Here is a 17,120-nt window from a genome sequence, read left to right as displayed (position 1 = left end):
GCCACTATAATAGTCACAGATGACTGGTCATTAATGGAAAAATGTATAATTATACTGACTGTATGACCAACAAAAAACTTCTTCAGCATGTCTTGGTTGAAAAAGAAGACATTTCGTATTGTGACAAACGGCTGATAAGCAGGATACGTAAGAAAGTGTTGAAATACAGTAAATGCAGAGTATAGTCGTTTTGCGACATTCAATTTTGAAAATAAATATTTTGTGATAAGTAAATCATCACACTTGTGTTTTAAAAAAATTCGTGACAATGGCTAGCAAGGAAAGTCTTCAAAATTCTTTAGAACGATACGAAGAAGCACTGTCGAACAAGTCTAACAAACTTTCTGATTTGGATGATTGGTATCGAAACGAACTACAGTCCACAGTACAATCTAGAAAATCCAGTAAGGACGGAGCTTACCTAACAACTACAGAATTGGTAAAACTAATGAAATGGAAACTAACTGTAAGTTACAGTCGCAATAAACTTGAGAGCACCGGCACCTTTTCTAACATTTTAATTTGGTTACAGCGGGGTAAGTTTCGTCCTCGTCTTGAACAGCTTGCCGGCAGCAATTCAAATGACATGGTCAAAAATACAACAAAGGAAGCATTCGCATTGCTCAGCAAATCGACCAGCATTGACAGTGCGAAGCAGAGTTTACTCAAATTAAATTGTTTGAAGGGGATCGGTCCTGCAACATCTTCAGCTATACTTGCGCTGTTCAGTCCAGACTCATTACCATTTATGTCGGATGAAGCATTAAAATTTGCAGCTGGTCTAAGCGAAAAGCCGAAGTACACGGTCAAAGAATGGGAATGGTTTGTGACCGAAATGAGAAAACGAATGAAAAAGGAAGATTGGAGTGGTACGGATGAATTGGAGAAAGCTGCATGGTCATTCGCTGTGTTAAAGCCATCTATCAATGATGCGGGTGAAAAGAATACGAAACGAGCTGCTGTTGAGGCAGAACTCTCTTCATCGGCTAAGCGAATCAAGAGAAAATGACGAAAAATTATAATCTGTTGTTATTTGGAAAGCATTTACATTTTACTTATACTTAATTTGTCAAAATATGATTTGTTTTAGAAGAAAATTGTATAAAGAACGTCTCTGTTTTGATTGAGAGCAGAATGTAGATAAATTCGTTATAGAACTTATTCTCCGATATTGGTAACCTTTTGCCCTTAACTTTAGAAGTGTTCAACTTGTTCACATGGAGTCAAAATCTTATTCGGATGTATGAACATTTTAAGCAATCTAATTTCCAGTATGACAAATTTCAGATAGAGTCTTGGGTAGACTGAACTACTGGTTTTCAGTTAATTGTTCGGAACTAAGCTTTGAGATCTATTCTAAGGAACTCTGGACTCTTTTGCTTTTTATCCTTTCACGGATGTTGTTAACACAATGACGAAGGTTTTATTTCAATCAGTCGGAAATGTTTACATCAAATAGATTCGATAGAAATAGAGTCCTATAGCAGCCCTACACTCTAAGTTGAAGATCTCATTTTCCTAAAATTCGATTTTTACATATGATCGTGTTATTAACCAACGCACTTCAAGCATGAGTGGTACTCTAAATAGGGTACTTGACAGTGTGTCACACAACTTTATAGTGTAATAAAAACAATTTTACATGCTACATGCGTCGAAAACCGTACTTTTCATGTTTTAAGCACTTCTTTCGACGCCCTCAGCATGTAAAATCCATTACATAACTTTTTATCCCTAGTAATGTAAAATACTATTGCTTGAAGTTCATTGGATGAAATCTAATTACATTCAAAAACATTTCAAAATGTTATATCACAAACAAACAAATATCTGAAAAAAATTCGAAAGACGAATTGATCAATGATGTTTTTAATGTCATTCAGAGAATTGGTCAAGATATTCTTAAAAACGACTTCACTGTAAATCCATACCCACTCCTAGCTCTACAATTTTTCGTTTTACTTGACTATTCACAATTTTTGTCACTTAACCATCACATTCTCTTTTCTCATAATGTCCATGTACCCTTAAACATTTGTTTGTCACACTCGATTAGCCTGTCCTAATTTGACAGGGGGTGTCGTTCAAAAACATAGTCTCTTTCTTACAGTCGTTTTCTACTCAATCCACACTGTGGTTAAACAAAGTCTAATTAAAAGTGTTGTTTTAATTTATGTGATAACGTACTTTGATCTTCAACTTGTTCTACTAGTCTAAGCGCAATTTATTTTCAATATTTAAATCTTCCCTCCCGATGTTCATCAATTGACCAACAATTTTTCCTGGGAATATTCGTACTAATTTTACGTATATATTCGGTCGAAATTCGACGCATGTCAATATTTTTTCTAGAAATACGTCACACAGAGGGTCACAGAAAAACAAGATTTACGTTCGATGATTAACCAGTTTTAAGATGACTATAAAGCCAATTTTAAGTCAGAAACCTGGCAAACACGACAAAAAAGACATTCAAGACTCTCAAAATCATAATTTAAATCCCCATCGTGTCTGCATAAATCAAATATCAGCTGCGAAAAGTCCAAGCCCACAACGCGAATCAAAACCACAATCCAGAAGTCGTCGTAGTCCACACAAAAGAAACAAAAGAGACGTTCGTGAAAAATGTAAAAGTCCAGTGTATCAAATTGATTGCGCAACTTCATGTTCAAGTCCACATAGTACAGCTGGAAAATCACCAAAATCAACTCACAGCGGTGCTAGCTCGTCAAATATAAACAACAACAGTACGGCCAGCAATCTAAATACGTTAATTGAGGAAACATTTTCTGGCTATAATTCGGGCGATGAACATATTGGACCAAAAGATGCCAATCTATCGCCAGATGAATGGGACAGTCGGGATAAGGCGTTTATAAAAGCAATGTCAAAGGACCGCGGATTTCAGATACAGGAAATTGTGGAAGATGGAGCATGTTTATTTAGATCAATTTCATTGCAAATATATGGCGATCAAGACATGCACCAAGACATACGACAACAAACAATGGATTACATTTACAAGAATCGTGAATACTTTGCCCAATTCGTAACGGAAGACATTAACAATTATGTGTCACGGAAACGTAACAATCATGTGCACGGTAACCACATCGAAATTCAAGCAATTTCAGAAATTTACAATCGACCCGTCGAATTATATTGCTACGGAATGGAACCAATCAACATCTTCAATTCCGATCAAATGAAGAATGGTTGTGAACCGTTGCGATTGTCGTATCAGGTACGTAGATATTTACTAAAAATTGTAGATAAGTTGGGATGATTAATGCTTTCGCCTTTTCTTTTTCGATTTTGCAGCGAGGATCTCATTACAATGCAATTCTGAATCCGTACAAATTTTCTGTTGGCGAAGGATTGGGCCTACCTGGATATAGAGCTGATGAACCCGACCATAGACAATTGAAGGATGCTGTTCGATTGAGTGAAGATTTAGAAATCGAGCAGACAATGTTTGAGGACAAACTGAAAACAACCGATTGGGAAGCAACAAACGAGGCAATTGAAGAACAAATAGCACGTGAATCCTATTTACAATGGTGCCGGGATGTGCAAAAACAACCACAAAAACAATTAGGTACAAGCAGTTCGACAGTTACCTCATCGGAAATAAAGGGCAATCAAAGCGAAAAATCACCGAACCGTTCGAGTGGTGAGAGTTCATTCGATTCGGAGGAACAGTTTCCATCGGATGAGGAGCATGGTGACTATGGTGCCTGTTCAAGTTCCAGTCAGAAACCAGAAGATTTGTTCTACCTGCAACATGGCCAGAGACGACGCAAGCGTAAACGAACTGCTGTGTCAGTTTGCAGTGGTACAGCCGGACCATCGACAGAAGCGGCAGCATCAGCAGCATCAAAGGATTTCAATTCAGTTGGTAAGAATGTGAAAGTATCACGTCGAAATACTGTCGAACATGTGCAACCATCAGATCAAAGCGGTGTTCCCGGCCCATCGAAATCAAGTCCGGTTAAAGAGGCGCCAATGTCGGATTTCTATCAGTCGTTACTTGAGTCGTCATATTCACCGGACTATACGGATTTCGGCGAAATGACTGAAGACAAAATGATGCAGAAAGCTTTACAAATGTCACGAATGGACTTTATGAAGCAGTGGCAGCAACAAAAAACCGATTCGGATCCACCTTCCCCATGAAAAAATTTATTAGATTCGTTCTGTTTACTTTGGACAGGCGTCAAGAAGTGAAGGGTATACTCATACCAACTCTATTTTTTTCCATTTATCAATTCCCTTCGTTATTTTGACTTTGAATTTTATTTTTCGTTTATTGCATACACGAACTCTAAAATTAATCGATTATATTCGCTTATATTGGGAAACTGTAACAATTTGAAATTTCTATATGCAAATTCATCAAATGAGAAAATCCTATTCCTTTTTTTTGTTAATTGAGGCAAATTCATCCTTTTCTTTATCGAGATGCAATTCATCAAAAATCAATATATACCATCATAATGCGACATAAAGTATCATGAAAATATATATACTCCTTTTCAATGAAGATAAAAAATAAAAACCATTCATTTATTGGGAGACTGTACAGAAACACAATACAAAATTAATCTACTCCTCACCGCATATTTGAAATACATGTAATTATTAAATGAAATGCCTGTCTTTATGTTTTACGCTCCTCGGTGGGTCGATTTTGTAGTTGCTGCACTTTGGATGATACTGGGAAAGCGGAAAGACACATTTAGCTAAGAGACCTTTTGATAGAGACTAAGTAGATAGAGCCGAGCGGAAAGAAGTAATACAAAATCCTGTGTAAATTCTTGATTGTCTCGAATCCGTGTGAAAGTCTATCGTTTTGTTTCCCGTTCACCTATTATATTTAGTTCGATGTCAAATACATAAGGAATGGTCTGTCTACTAGTGTCCATACCCTGACAGGAACTGATTTTTAAGATGAGCAATTGACCTAATATTACTGAAACGAGAGGACAACCCGGAACTGATTCTGGAATTTCAAATATGAATAACCTTTCACAGACAGTAAGCGTTTCAATATTAGTATAGTATCGAATCTATTACATCAATTGATCTAAGCCCTAGTAAAAATAAAAGTCTCAAGGGTTCGAAAAGAGACGTCTCACGTCTCACAATACAAAGGATTTGAGACCGTGAGACGTCTCTTTTCGAACTTTTGAGACTTTTATTTTCATAAATTCCATATTAATTGTATAACAGTTAAGCTGCTGTCATGGAAAGTTGTGTATACTTACTGGTCAAGGTGTCCTCGACATACTTAGCACCGGTTGCAGCGTCTGCACCGTCGTGGGTGGCCCATTCACTTATATGGCCCATTCAAAAATGAAACATAATCGATTGTCTATCAGGAACTATATGAAAAAGTCCGAAAGGTCAGATTTTCGATTCTAGGCAATCTCAGCAGCTGCCTTCTGGGTGGACCATTGGCATGTAGAATTTTTAAAGCTCTATAATATACTATAGCTCTTTTTCAAAAATATTGTCATATTTCTGAGATACATAAACATCCAAAACACTTCTTCTGAGACACCTACAGCCCCTCGACTACATGCCTGAACACTGAACACAGTTTTCGATGATCTCAATTTTCTGCACACAGGCTATTGCAGACCTTACAATTTAGAGATGTGCGGGCCGCCCGAAATTCACCTACCCGACCCGGCCCAGCCCGGCCCGACCGGGCTTGGGTCCGGGTTTCAAAAATTAGTCGGGCTCGGGCGGGCTCGGGTTTCAAAAACAAAGGTTCGGGCTGGCCCGACTTTCTTCGACTTTCAAAAAAATGTGAAAACTTAAACAAAAATTTAAAGAAAAATTGCAATACAGTCCGAGCGTAAGCTTACTTTCAAGTGTTCTATAGATTTGTGAAACTAAATTATTAGAGAGTTTGCACAAATTACGTATAACTTATAAGTAAACTTATAAATCAGAATCAGAATAAGTCAGCTATAAGTTATAAGTCTTGGTCTTATAAGTAAACCATCTATAAAGTGAAAGTTATAAGTTCAGACGGTTATATAGGTCAAAAGTATGAAGTCGAAACTTATAGAGATAAGAAGACAGTGGATCATATAGAGCAATTAAACTTTAGGAACCAGCCTACAACGACGTCAACAATCCCAAAAATAAAGAAGTCAACTCACAAAATCATGTAAAATCCATCAAAATGTTGAAGTTCTTGGGCTGACAAGAGCTTACGTAAAAAATCTGAGACATACCATCGAAAATGATGGTCCTGACTCTGTTGGCAGTTACAGCTCTTCAGGATGAAGAGCTATCAAAGCTTCGGAAGTTTGGTCGGCAAGTTTATCCCTAAAGTCAGAAGAATTACACTGAGCAAATTATTTTTCTTCGTTACCTATTCCTAACTCTTCTCAGTCCAAGAACTTCAAGATTTTGATGGATTTTACATGATTTTTTGGGTTGACTTCTATATTTTTGGGATTATGGACGTCAGTGTCAGCTGGTTCCTAAAGTTTAATTACTCTTCTCATCTCTATAACTTTGGACTTTTATACCCTTTCTTGACCTATAAACTTATGAACGTATAACTTTCACCTTATAGGTGGTTGACTTATAACTTATGACTTATAGCCACCTGACTTATACCTTATAACTGACTCGCTTATAACTTATAAATTCGGATTTATAAGCTGACTTATAAGTCATACGTCATTTGCGCAAACTGTCTATTATAACGATAGGTAACCGAACGATTTCCACTTGTTAGGCGCGCCAATTTTAGGTTTTTTAGCTCATTAAAAAAAATACGGGCCGAGTCGGGCCGGGCCGGGCTTTGCTACAAAATTCTCGGGTCGGGTCGGGCTCGGGCATTAAAAATTAGTCTGGGCCGGGCTGGGTCGGGTTTTGAAAATAGGTCGGCCCGCACATCTCTATTACAATTCTCAAAATTCGAAACGCGTTATTCATTATGGTCACCCAAAATTGTTCGAATAATGACCAAAAAGAGAATCCTACTTACATCCAAAGTACCAGTCAGTTTTTTACAAGGATTTTATTTTTCATTCAAAATTTTCCCACCATTTTCTTATGGAATCAGATCAACTCACCATACTTCTTTAACGAACATTGAACGAATGTGCTGGTTGAGCTGCTGATCAGCAGATAAAAAGAAGAAACTCTAATATAAATTTAATCACCAAAAAAAGTGAAAACGTAAAGGACTCTCAATCGACTTAGTAGACTACACTTTAAATTAGACTGTATCAGCAAAAACCTATTCGCGTGACGAGCTGAAGTAACAGAACTTTTCGTTGGTTTCTTGTTGTTTCTTTCGTGAACTAAAATAACGAAAAAAAAAACATTTTCTTTGATTTTCGATTGTTGTTCTTTTTGTTTTTGAAAACATCGTAGATTATAGTAACAAACACTATTCAAATTAGAAACGTTTCTACTAAGCTGCCCATGTGTTAACAAATTTTGCGAGTGATTTTAATAAAAAAAAAATTCTTTGCAATTTCGAGATTTGTGGACATAAATACGTAATTTTACAGCTGGTGAAGACTAAAAAAAAAGTGACATTAGTACCTACCTACCTATACTCTTCATAACAAAGAACTCAATGGGTGTATTGGAACCAGGAACTACAGTAATTTTCGTGTTCGAGTGTTAACTTTTGGATATTTTCTCGTTTGAAAGGCGAAAATAATTTACAAAAAGTCTCCGATTTGTTTAAGGAGCCCTACAACATGAGTGAATTAACTCCCGAGGAGGTGAGCAAATTGAATTTTCTTTGATTTCGAAGCATTCGTTTAGTCTTTATTCTTCCATATTGATACGAGCGAATTGTGTGAACATTTTACAATGGCAATGACTTTGCAATTATACGAAACTAATTTTTTGGTTAGATTAGAAATTGCTGTTGCTTAAATTTGTTGACTGATGTGAGTGATCTGATTATCCTACATTTGGCTATGAAAATTTCAGCTTCATATCGATTCATATATTTGTTCTGTACCTACACGCACCGTGTATGTCCTAATGAATTTAGAGATAAGCACAATATCTTGGCTATGAAATGAGATCGTCGTTCTTTTGGCAATTAGTCAAGTAATGGCACGTTACCATCACATAAAGTACGGCACGGCAGTGTACAATAAAATTCAATTAAAAATTTCTTCGTGCAAATCTACGCATAAAGATTCTCTTTTTGAATTGGAAATTTAAACTCGAAAATGTAAATAGTCGCATAGTGTTTACACGATTTTAATTACTGCTGCACGATGGAAATTCAGTCAATACTACGCTTTATTTTGATAAAATGAAAAAAGAAATAAATTTCGATGCTGAACCAAAAAACAAAAGCAGAAAACAATCGTTTCTCTCATATGTAGACGTATAGGCACTGGCACAAGAGGCAGTACGTATTCTAGATAGAGTATTTATTTTTAGTTTTGCTGTTTCGCACATTTTAAAACATTGAAGAAGAGCTATGCCGAAATTCAATGTTAAGGAACAGCTGAAAATATTTATTTTTTGTTCGATTCTTTTGTTTGGGTTCACGGTTCACACACAAGAATCGCACATGCTTTGCAATAAATATTTTACTACGACGCTAAGATTTCAATGAACTTTTCATTATTGACTCATTTCTCATTTGGATATGGCACAGTCGCACCACATTTGTTGGTTGAAGATACGTTTCATGTATTGACAGTCGTACGTTGACTAGCTCTGGCATTATAATAATTAGAGGAACATTTTTAGGCTCATGCATAGCATTAAAATTGAGGAATCTGATAAACTTCTTCGATCTCAAGAAAATTTCATATTCTTACAAGTCAATTAGAAGCAATTGTTGAACCGTTTTTAAATTCGTTTTTTTAAACATTCACGGAGCAATAAGTCATAACGAAACAGCCATAATAATAAGCTTAGGCTATAAATCAATTATGTAAACTTATTCGAACAGATTTGTTGAACGATCAGCTGTTTATTATTATTCTTATATAAACAGCTGATGACTCATCTTCAAGCCATATAAACAATAAAGTGAAAGAAAAGTTCATTTTACTTTGGCAAGTCTCTTATCACTTGGCACCTTGCAGCTCTAAAAAATCTCAAGTTTCCAGATTTTTTTCATATGAAGCATTTCTTTTCAATGATTACGTTTATCTGTACTCGGTTAATGCTGATTTCCTTAGCCGTAAGAGGAAATTTACCCAAAAATATGTGGAAATCAGCTTTTACCGACTACAGATACACGTAGTCATTGTAAGAAATGCTTCCTATAACTTAAACCACTTACTTATGAAGAATGGATAACAATTCGACTCATCATAAAGGAACGCACACTTGAAGATTAATGATAAATTGAAAATTTTGTCGTAGAGTGACCTTGCTGCAAACAAAATGTCGTAACAGATACTTGTTGTGAGGCTGGTATGGCACGTTTAGTATCGTTGTAAAGTTAAGACTACAGGCTGATCAGGCATTATTGTTTTGTTGCAAGAAGTGTCTACCTGTGTATCACAGAGGAGTTCAAGTTTCGCCAAAGATGATGAAAATAAACTTTTTCAAATATTGTACAATTCCGACAAATTTTGTAAAATCCATTCTCGGGGTTTAATAGAGCATGGAATCCTCTACCAATATCGCCATCCAAAGAGTATCAGACTCTCTACATCTTGGACATATCATTTAAAAATGTCGAATTTTTGACTTTAGCAGGCTGTAGCTACGTGGTCAGCTTGTCGAGTGAAGCCATTTCAACACGAATTAGTTTCGAATTAGTCCCTCTATCCGTTGCGATAACAATATGTATTCAAATTGACTCGTCGGTCCCGCACTGCCATGAGTGCCAGTTCTCCGAAACGGGTGGATGGGTCTGCGATCTGAATGTGGTTCCCTATAGTACTCGAGTCCCTCAATAAGAACATGAAGAAAAATCAAAGGTGATATCGCGACTCTATTTAAGTTTGTCCAACTCCACCGTGGACCATTAACAAAATCATGGCAAAGTCACCAACTCTAGATGTTTTTTTTTCTTATATCCCACCGTCTGTACCATTGTCAATTGTAATTTTCTTGCACTGTTTCAAAATCAAATTATTGTAAAATACAAAGACCAATGCTCGGTTTTTGATTAAACATGCAAGGATAGTAGTCACATTATCACAGATCATCTTCAAGGCTGCCTGAAATGGCATTATAATGGCATTAAAAACATCAAAAATAGGATTAGCTGCAGCAGGTACAAACTGAAATCATTACCTGGTATAACATGTAGCGAAGTAACTCAATATATATTAAGATGTAAGGGACTTTGGCCAGTGTTAGTTCTTACTTTCTCAACCAGTGCCTGTTTTTAAGATGTCCGAAATTTTTTTGATCCAAAATAGTTATAATAAATTATTAAGCTTTTTGTTATAATAATTTGCTCGAAAGTGTTAAAATGTAGAATTCCCACTGATGCTATCTTTTTATGAATGAACAGATGAGAGCCCGTCGTCTGCGACGACTCGGCATCGCACCTGTGGTACAGTCACCACCGCCACTAAGTGAACCACCGACAATTGAACCTACCCACTCAAAAGACGATTTAACATTTGATGCTCAAAAGAATAAAATATCATCGACAACGCATGGATCGATAGAGATTGATGAAAATGAACATAAGCAAAAGCAAATCAAATTCGATGAGGATGTAGATGTTCGACAGAAGACAGACTGCATATTTAACAATAACGAAGAATCACTATGTAAGAGGCTTTGATGAATTTATTCAATTTGAACTTTAGATAAAATAATTACAAAATTTCAGTAATCAAAACATCGAATTTGGCTGGTACTTCTCGTTTAATCAAACAGGACGAGAATGTCCTTAATCGAAATGTGGACAATATTCCAACAGAGTGCGAGTCTGAATCCAATCGAATGGAAATCGACGAAAATTGTTGCGAAACTGTAGCAGCTGTTGAGAGAATGGAAACCGAAGACACTCATCAGTCGGCGCAAAAAAGATCTGAAAAACAATTCCAACCCGAAGAACCAGCAGTCGATGAACGAACCTTGTGTTTGTCGCGTATTTTGGATGCATTTTGGGATGATTACTGTGTGGGAAAAATCATCGTATCAGAAACGGCATTTAATCGCTCTGAAGACGATGCCAGTGCATCGATAAATTACGAAGATTTGGCATCGCAGATTCTGGTTGAAATCGCAATCGAATATTTTGAAGGTAAATTGGTTGACGTGAAGGATTCACCGGAAAATGATAAGTGGAAATCAGCAAGCTCATCGAGTGCTGCCGACTGTCCAGTACCAATGTTGCAGCCATTTAATCCAGCAAACGAAGCTGTTTTCAAATATTTTATGGGCGCATTTACTCGTTGCGAACAACAATTTGTCAAGTACAGCGATGCCCATGCGGCTAAGAAATTCGATAGTGTTACACTCCGGGATATACTGACAATGATTGGCAATGTTAAGCTACAAATCATTCGGTACACAATAATGCTCCTGGTAAATAAATTACGACCAATGACCAAGGACTCACCAAAACGTTCAGGGAAAAGTCCTCTACTTCAGCTGCTGCTTCAAAATGATATTCCATCCGATTTTCTTCGTTACATCGTAGACGAGAGTTCCAAAAATCCAAGCGATTTCAATGCAATTTTCGATGAAGTGGTCAATAGCCTGAACCTATACATGCAATCCAACACAGCGACTGATGGAAAACTCAATGCAACACCGATTTTTGCACTGAACGAATTGCTAAACGTCACCTTAATCAATGAGCCAAATGTTCGACCAGTTTGCAATTTAATAGCGAAAAAGAAGAACTTCTATCCAACACTAACGACAGAATATACCGGACGTGAAATCACCAGAACAAGCTTCTTGGGACCATTTCTGTCGATGTCAGTGTTTTCTGAGGATAATCCACGATTGTTGGACGACGAATCGAAGCCGGAAATCGAACATGTCTCGGATAATCTACGATCGGTGAGACGACCATTATAATGAAGTGAATTTATTCATAAAAATAATTTGTGGCTTTCAGCAATTGGAAGGCATGCGTGCAACACTGCACACGGTTTTCCATAATCTATTGAAGAACGTGGAAAGTCGTAATGGGGTGTTGATGTATTTCTCAGCGATTTTGAAGCACAACGATAAGCGCACTCAATTTCATGCTGATGATAAAACCCTAGCCCGAGACGGTTTCATGATCAATGTAATGTGTGTGCTGCAGAAACTTTCGATTAAAATCAAACTCGAACGCGTCGATCCAATGTATCCCTTTCATTGGGAGTCCATGATCAATATTTCCAAGGACACGAAATTGCGTTACGATGAGACTGAGTACAAGGAGTGGACTGATTCGCTAAGTAAGACGATCGAATGGAAATTCAAATTCACAAATTAAACTTCTGCATCTCGATTAGGAAACGGTCTTTCTGGTGTAAAATGGGAACAAGTTAATTTCCAAACACATTGCTGGTTCCTCACACTTCATGGTCATCACTTAGCTATACTGCCAGCTATTCAGCGTTACAACAAACGTCTACGAGCGATCAAAGAAATTCGTCGTATGTTACAGGAACTGAATAACACCAAATCACACTGGGAAAATTCTGTGAATGCTGGTAGGAATAAGGATCTCATTGAGCGATGGAATCATCAACTGAAGAAACTCAACAAGTGAGTCTCATTGTTTGTGTTTGACCCTAAGAGTAAATATTCCAAATCGAATCCTAAACTTAATTTCAGATCTAAAGTCTGCTGTGATATTGGTCTCATTGACCCGCACGTAATTCGTCAATGTTTCCACTTCTACAGTACGGTATGCGAGTTCATCTTATATCAAATGGAAGGCCGTAAGCCCGAGGGCCCGTTCATAACCAGCATTGCACCGAATATAATTAAACCAACGGAAGCATTTTCAGCACTGCCCGAATGGTATGTGGAGGATATTGCCGATTTCCTACTATTCGCAATGCAGTAAGTCGATTGTTGTAAGACGAGAGGGAACGAATTGCATTAATGTTATTCCCTTTCGTTAATCAGATACACTCCGCAAATTATCGGTGAAGTTTTCGATCACTCAATCATCACGTGGTTGCTGACGTGTATTTGCGCCCCACAATGTATCAAGAATCCCTATGTCACGGCGAAATTGGTTGAAGTGTTATTCATTGTATCGTTAAACGTTCACTCCAATACCGCATTGCATTCGGCTGTAAGTATATGCCAAAAGGAACAACTGAATTCGGCCTAACGAACATTTTTCTATTATTTTAACACAGATAATGAACCATGGACTCGCTCAAACGGTCCTGATTAGCTCTCTTATGAAATTCTACACTGATATTGAAACCACCGGACAAAGTACTGAGTTTTATGATAAATTTACAATAAGGTGAGTCGACGTTATTCATTCGAAATTTCTGTAGCAATGGAAGTAACATCGAAAACAAATTCCTTCACACCAGATACCATATAAGTCACCTGTTCAAGGGCATGTGGGAAAGTGCAATTCACCGTCAGGCCATGATTGACGAATCGAAGACTGGAAAACAATTTGTCAAATTCATCAATATGCTCATGAATGACACAACCTTCCTACTGGACGAATGTCTTGTTTATTTGAAACGAATCCATGAGACACAAGCGCTAATGATGAATGAAACGGAATGGGCCGCAATCGGGACCGAAAATCAGCATCAACGCCAGCGCCAATTGAGCCAGGACGAAAGACAGTGTCGATCGTATCTAACGTTGGCTAAGGAAACGGTGGACATGTTTCACTATCTAACCGTTGATATTAAGGAACCATTTTTACGTTCCGAATTGGTGGATCGTTTGACATCGATGTTGAACTATAATCTGCATCAATTGTGCGGACCAAAGTGTAATAATTTAAAGGTTAGAAGTCCGGCGATGTATGGCTGGGAACCCCGAAAACTGCTCGGACAAATTTTCGATATTTATTTACATTTGAATTGTGATAAATTTGCTGCATCGCTGGCGGCCGATGAACGTTCATTTGAAGTACATCTATTTGCGGATGCCGCTGATCGCATTCAACGATTACAAATTCGTTCGGTTGTCGAAGTGGAACAATTCCGACATCTAATGGCACAGGCCCACGATATTTATGGTATGTGTGGCCTTAGTTACATAAATAACCGTTTTACATTAATCATTCTGTGATCATTCAATCCGTTTAGTCGCAAATCAAGAAAATGAAGACGAGTACGCCGATGCTCCAGATGAATTCCGTGATCCCCTGATGGACACGCTAATGTGTGATCCAGTTTTGTTGCCGAGTGGAAAAGTGATGGATCGTTCAATTATCACACGACATTTGCTTAATAGCAATACAGATCCGTTCAATCGACAACCATTAACTGAAGAAATGTTACTTGCTGGTAAGATTCAAATATTTTTTTTGCGGAGTCTCTTTATATATTTTGACACTTTGTGCTACCAAAGTTCCAACGTTCATGTCAAGGCGCAGCCTTAGTCCTAGGACCCAAATTTGAAACGTTTTTCTCACCACATTCTATACGGTATTCAATTACCTTCCACATAAGACAAAAACTAGCAAAAATGGATGAGATTTACTCGATTTATATGCAAAATACACATAGGGACAGGGAGCGGCCTCAGTCCAGGGACACAAATTGGAAACGTTTTTCGCGCTTCGGTTACCCTCCAAATGAAACAAAAATATTGCAAAATATACTTAGGGCCGAGTAGCCTTTCACTTCTAGGGCCCTAACTCATGGTCCACTCACCCGATTTGAAACAACTTTTTTTCCCTGGATCCCTATCTTTTGCCGTTTCATTCACATTGCCATCGTTTATTTTCCCGTAAATGTCCCCAAAAGACCTTAAAGCCTTAGCCAAGACAACGACGTGACAGGCAGACAGACGGACAGACAAATTTTTTATTGTGGATTCGTCATCTTTGAACATAGGCAAACACTTTGCCCTTACCGTCTGCTTCGAATTCCATCAATTACACAACAAACACAAGGCATCGTAATCCTATGAGCCCTTTTGTACTTCGTAATTTTCTTTGCCGTCATAAATAAAACTCTTGATTTTGGCAATGTTTACATGTTTACATTATTTACAAATTGATTTGAACCACCTTCAGTGAAGGTCCTTAATACAGCCTCATGTTCTGCGCGATTCAAAAATTCCATAAAAATCAAAACTTTTTTCACCTCAGTTTAAATTACGGCTTCTACTAAAAAGTTGTAATTTTTCTTCCAGATGTCGAGCTAAAAGAGCGCATCATCGCATGGAAGCGTGAAAAACGAGATAAGAAGCTGCAGATGAGTGTGAATCCCAATGTGAAGAGTTAAAAATGTAATTAATTGTAGGGCTTAGTGTTGGTTTTTCTTTACTTTCTAAAACACAACAATCCACCATGAACTTAAATAAAACAGAAACTTAAGAATCGATTCTCTCGGAATAAAAATATTAGATAAGGAAACTGACATTTTTTATGGAATACTCAGTAAAATCATTGATAAATCGCTGTAGTATCTGTGAAAATAAAAAATTTGAAAGCATCGGAAAATGTAAAAGAAATGTTTTGAACTTCTCAGTGAGACAGAAAGGAAATGCCAGCTACATACGCATCTAAACAGAATGGAAGGTAATGAGGTAAGCAAATTTTATTTTGCGTTTTCAGTTTTCAGCAGTAATCGGCACACCCAGCCATCGTAATAAAATTTTAGTAAACAATAGTGAATCATCATTGTTCATTCATTCATTACAGCCATTTAAAGGTACCGCCTTATTAAAAATTTCTTATTTCTCTTATTTCTCCAACTTCTCTCATTTCTCCATAACGAGTATATAAAGAAATGACAGAAGCAAGCGTATAAAGAGAAATAAGAAATTTATAATAAGGCGGTACCTTTAAGTGTGCATGGCTGTAAAAAAAGTATTTTCACAAATTTCATGCCGTCAATGGCAGTGACGAAATTACAGTTTCCAATCGTTCTCTCATCGAATTTTCCAAGTATTCCAGCACGGTCTTCTTAATACCAGTTTTTAACTCCTGCGATATCTGAAAGTAGAAATCGATTTGTTAGCAACTTTCCATCATGCCAAGAGGTGACAACACAAGTGAATTCACAAAAAAAGACAAATTTACCTTTTCCGGTAGATAGTCAAAGTTATCAAGATTTTGAAATTGTAATTTTAAATCACCGTCACTTGAAACTCCAAACTTATTCACAGTCACGACCAAGTTTTTTTCTACTACAAGGTCAATATCAAGTGAAATATCGGCTAATATGCCCATGATTTTGAATTGAGGACCGAAACACATTAATGTGACCTTTCCTGAGTATTCTACGTTGGTGTTTCGTATTCCAATTCGTGCACGGGCCGAAATCATGGGACTACTTAATGCCTGGAGTAAATAGAATTGAAGAGAAATAAGATTTATCGAAATAAAAATTGCTTTTTGGCTTACATTAATGTTTAGTTCCGAATCGCCAGTTCGACAAAAATTAGCTAATCCACTGATACTGCCGTCCTGTATGTCTGCGGTACCAGGTATAATGATTCCGCATGCAACATTATGTTCAAAATTAACGTCCACATCTGGAAGTTCGGACGTATCCAAATTATTGCTTTCCAATTTATCGTTCAGGAGAGAGACTGCCTTGTCAACATATGCATTAGCATCGACTTTAATTTGACCATTTACGATTGATTGTACAGTCACAGCACCATCAGTTGCATCTTTAATTATCTGAATTCAACACTACAATTTCATAATTAATTTCAACAGTAAAAATCGGGAAAAATCACCTTCGATACAAGTTCTGTGCCTGCGTCGATGATGCCATCTTTCAATTTGTTGAAATCAATGGTCTTAGACATTTTACTTTAGTCTATCGATTCGCGCTGTGTGTAATACGACTAACGCGACGAAAATTCAATTTATAATTTGAATGCAGTCATATTTAGTGGTATTTCAATTGTGAGTAATTCGCAGATAAGATAAGGCTCCGATTGAATGTGGTGTGTGTTGCTGTTGCAGCAATGAGAATTTCAAAAATGTCCAACATTTTTATTAGAATTTTGCGATGAAT

At 37.2% G+C, this 17,120-nt stretch overlaps 4 protein-coding genes and 1 long non-coding RNA gene across 6 annotated transcripts in view; 3 read left to right on the top strand and 2 right to left on the bottom strand.

The window, feature by feature from the left end:
• Positions 1–16: 16 nt before the first annotated feature.
• On the top strand, positions 17–1,121 carry LOC119075620. The gene is made up of 2 exons (XM_037182098.1): positions 17–466; positions 533–1,121. Exons 1-2 carry the CDS (start codon positions 269–271, stop codon positions 1,007–1,009), a joined length of 675 nt encoding a protein of 224 aa, XP_037037993.1. The 5' UTR covers positions 17–268; the 3' UTR covers positions 1,010–1,121.
• Positions 1,122–1,298: 177 nt separating this feature from the next.
• LOC119075619 overlaps positions 1,299–17,120 on the bottom strand; it is a 40,130-nt gene continuing 24,308 nt past the window's right edge. The window contains exons 4-6 of the long non-coding RNA XR_005087426.1: positions 5,650–6,223; positions 1,494–1,496; positions 1,299–1,309 (exon numbers count right to left, since the gene is read on the bottom strand). This is a non-coding gene — a long non-coding RNA (uncharacterized LOC119075619). The remainder of the gene's footprint in view (positions 1,310–1,493; positions 1,497–5,649; positions 6,224–17,120) is intronic.
• On the bottom strand, positions 1,717–16,977 carry LOC119075616. Its single transcript, XM_037182095.1, has 5 exons — positions 16,837–16,977; positions 16,496–16,777; positions 16,172–16,432; positions 15,966–16,084; positions 1,717–1,755 (listed from the first exon to the last, which is right to left on the bottom strand). Exons 1-4 carry the CDS (start codon positions 16,906–16,908, stop codon positions 15,974–15,976), a joined length of 726 nt encoding a protein of 241 aa, XP_037037990.1. The 5' UTR covers positions 16,909–16,977; the 3' UTR covers positions 1,717–1,755; positions 15,966–15,973.
• Positions 2,341–4,543, top strand: LOC119075612 (OTU domain-containing protein 5-A). 2 transcript variants are annotated; one of them, XM_037182089.1, is made up of 3 exons: positions 2,349–3,244; positions 3,322–3,898; positions 3,953–4,543. In XM_037182089.1, the coding sequence occupies exons 1-3, from the start codon at positions 2,417–2,419 to the stop codon at positions 4,174–4,176; spliced, it is 1,629 nt and encodes a 542-aa protein (XP_037037984.1). In that variant the 5' UTR covers positions 2,349–2,416; the 3' UTR covers positions 4,177–4,543. The 2 variants fall into 2 exon arrangements, with proteins under 2 accessions (XP_037037983.1, XP_037037984.1); XM_037182088.1 differs by having other exon boundaries at positions 2,341–3,244; positions 3,322–4,543.
• LOC119075607 (ubiquitin conjugation factor E4 B) lies at positions 7,152–15,600 on the top strand. Its single transcript, XM_037182084.1, has 11 exons — positions 7,152–7,763; positions 10,487–10,751; positions 10,814–11,997; positions 12,056–12,383; positions 12,441–12,696; positions 12,766–12,996; positions 13,063–13,234; positions 13,302–13,414; positions 13,488–14,155; positions 14,226–14,426; positions 15,280–15,600. Exons 1-11 carry the CDS (start codon positions 7,740–7,742, stop codon positions 15,369–15,371), a joined length of 3,534 nt encoding a protein of 1,177 aa, XP_037037979.1. The 5' UTR covers positions 7,152–7,739; the 3' UTR covers positions 15,372–15,600.

Source organism: Bradysia coprophila, unplaced genomic scaffold (assembly GCF_014529535.1).
Source record: "Bradysia coprophila strain Holo2 unplaced genomic scaffold, BU_Bcop_v1 contig_232, whole genome shotgun sequence".
In the NCBI taxonomy this organism is placed as follows: Eukaryota; Metazoa; Arthropoda; class Insecta; order Diptera; family Sciaridae; genus Bradysia; species Bradysia coprophila.
This window is presented reverse-complemented; position numbering and strand designations above follow the sequence as displayed.

Excerpts from the sequence above, each read along its gene's own strand:
- LOC119075612 (XM_037182088.1), top strand. The coding sequence starts at position 2,417 with ATGACTATAAAGCCAATTTTAAGTCAGAAACCTGGCAAACACGACAAA. Across the intron at positions 3,245-3,321 it reads CGTTGCGATTGTCGTATCAG|CGAGGATCTCATTACAATGC; the intron begins GTACGTAGATAT and ends TCGATTTTGCAG.
- LOC119075607 (XM_037182084.1), top strand. The coding sequence starts at position 7,740 with ATGAGTGAATTAACTCCCGAGGAG. Across the intron at positions 7,764-10,486 it reads GTGAATTAACTCCCGAGGAG|ATGAGAGCCCGTCGTCTGCG; the intron begins GTGAGCAAATTG and ends ATGAATGAACAG. Across the intron at positions 10,752-10,813 it reads CAATAACGAAGAATCACTAT|TAATCAAAACATCGAATTTG; the intron begins GTAAGAGGCTTT and ends ACAAAATTTCAG.
- LOC119075620 (XM_037182098.1), top strand. The coding sequence starts at position 269 with ATGGCTAGCAAGGAAAGTCTTCAAAATTCTTTAGAACGATACGAAGAA. Across the intron at positions 467-532 it reads TAATGAAATGGAAACTAACT|CGGGGTAAGTTTCGTCCTCG; the intron begins GTAAGTTACAGT and ends ATTTGGTTACAG.
- LOC119075616 (XM_037182095.1), bottom strand. The coding sequence starts at position 16,908 with ATGTCTAAGACCATTGATTTCAACAAATTGAAAGATGGCATCATCGAC. Across the intron at positions 16,778-16,836 it reads GCACAGAACTTGTATCGAAG|ATAATTAAAGATGCAACTGA; the intron begins GTGATTTTTCCC and ends TGTTGAATTCAG. Across the intron at positions 16,085-16,171 it reads TTGACTATCTACCGGAAAAG|ATATCGCAGGAGTTAAAAAC; the intron begins GTAAATTTGTCT and ends TTCTACTTTCAG.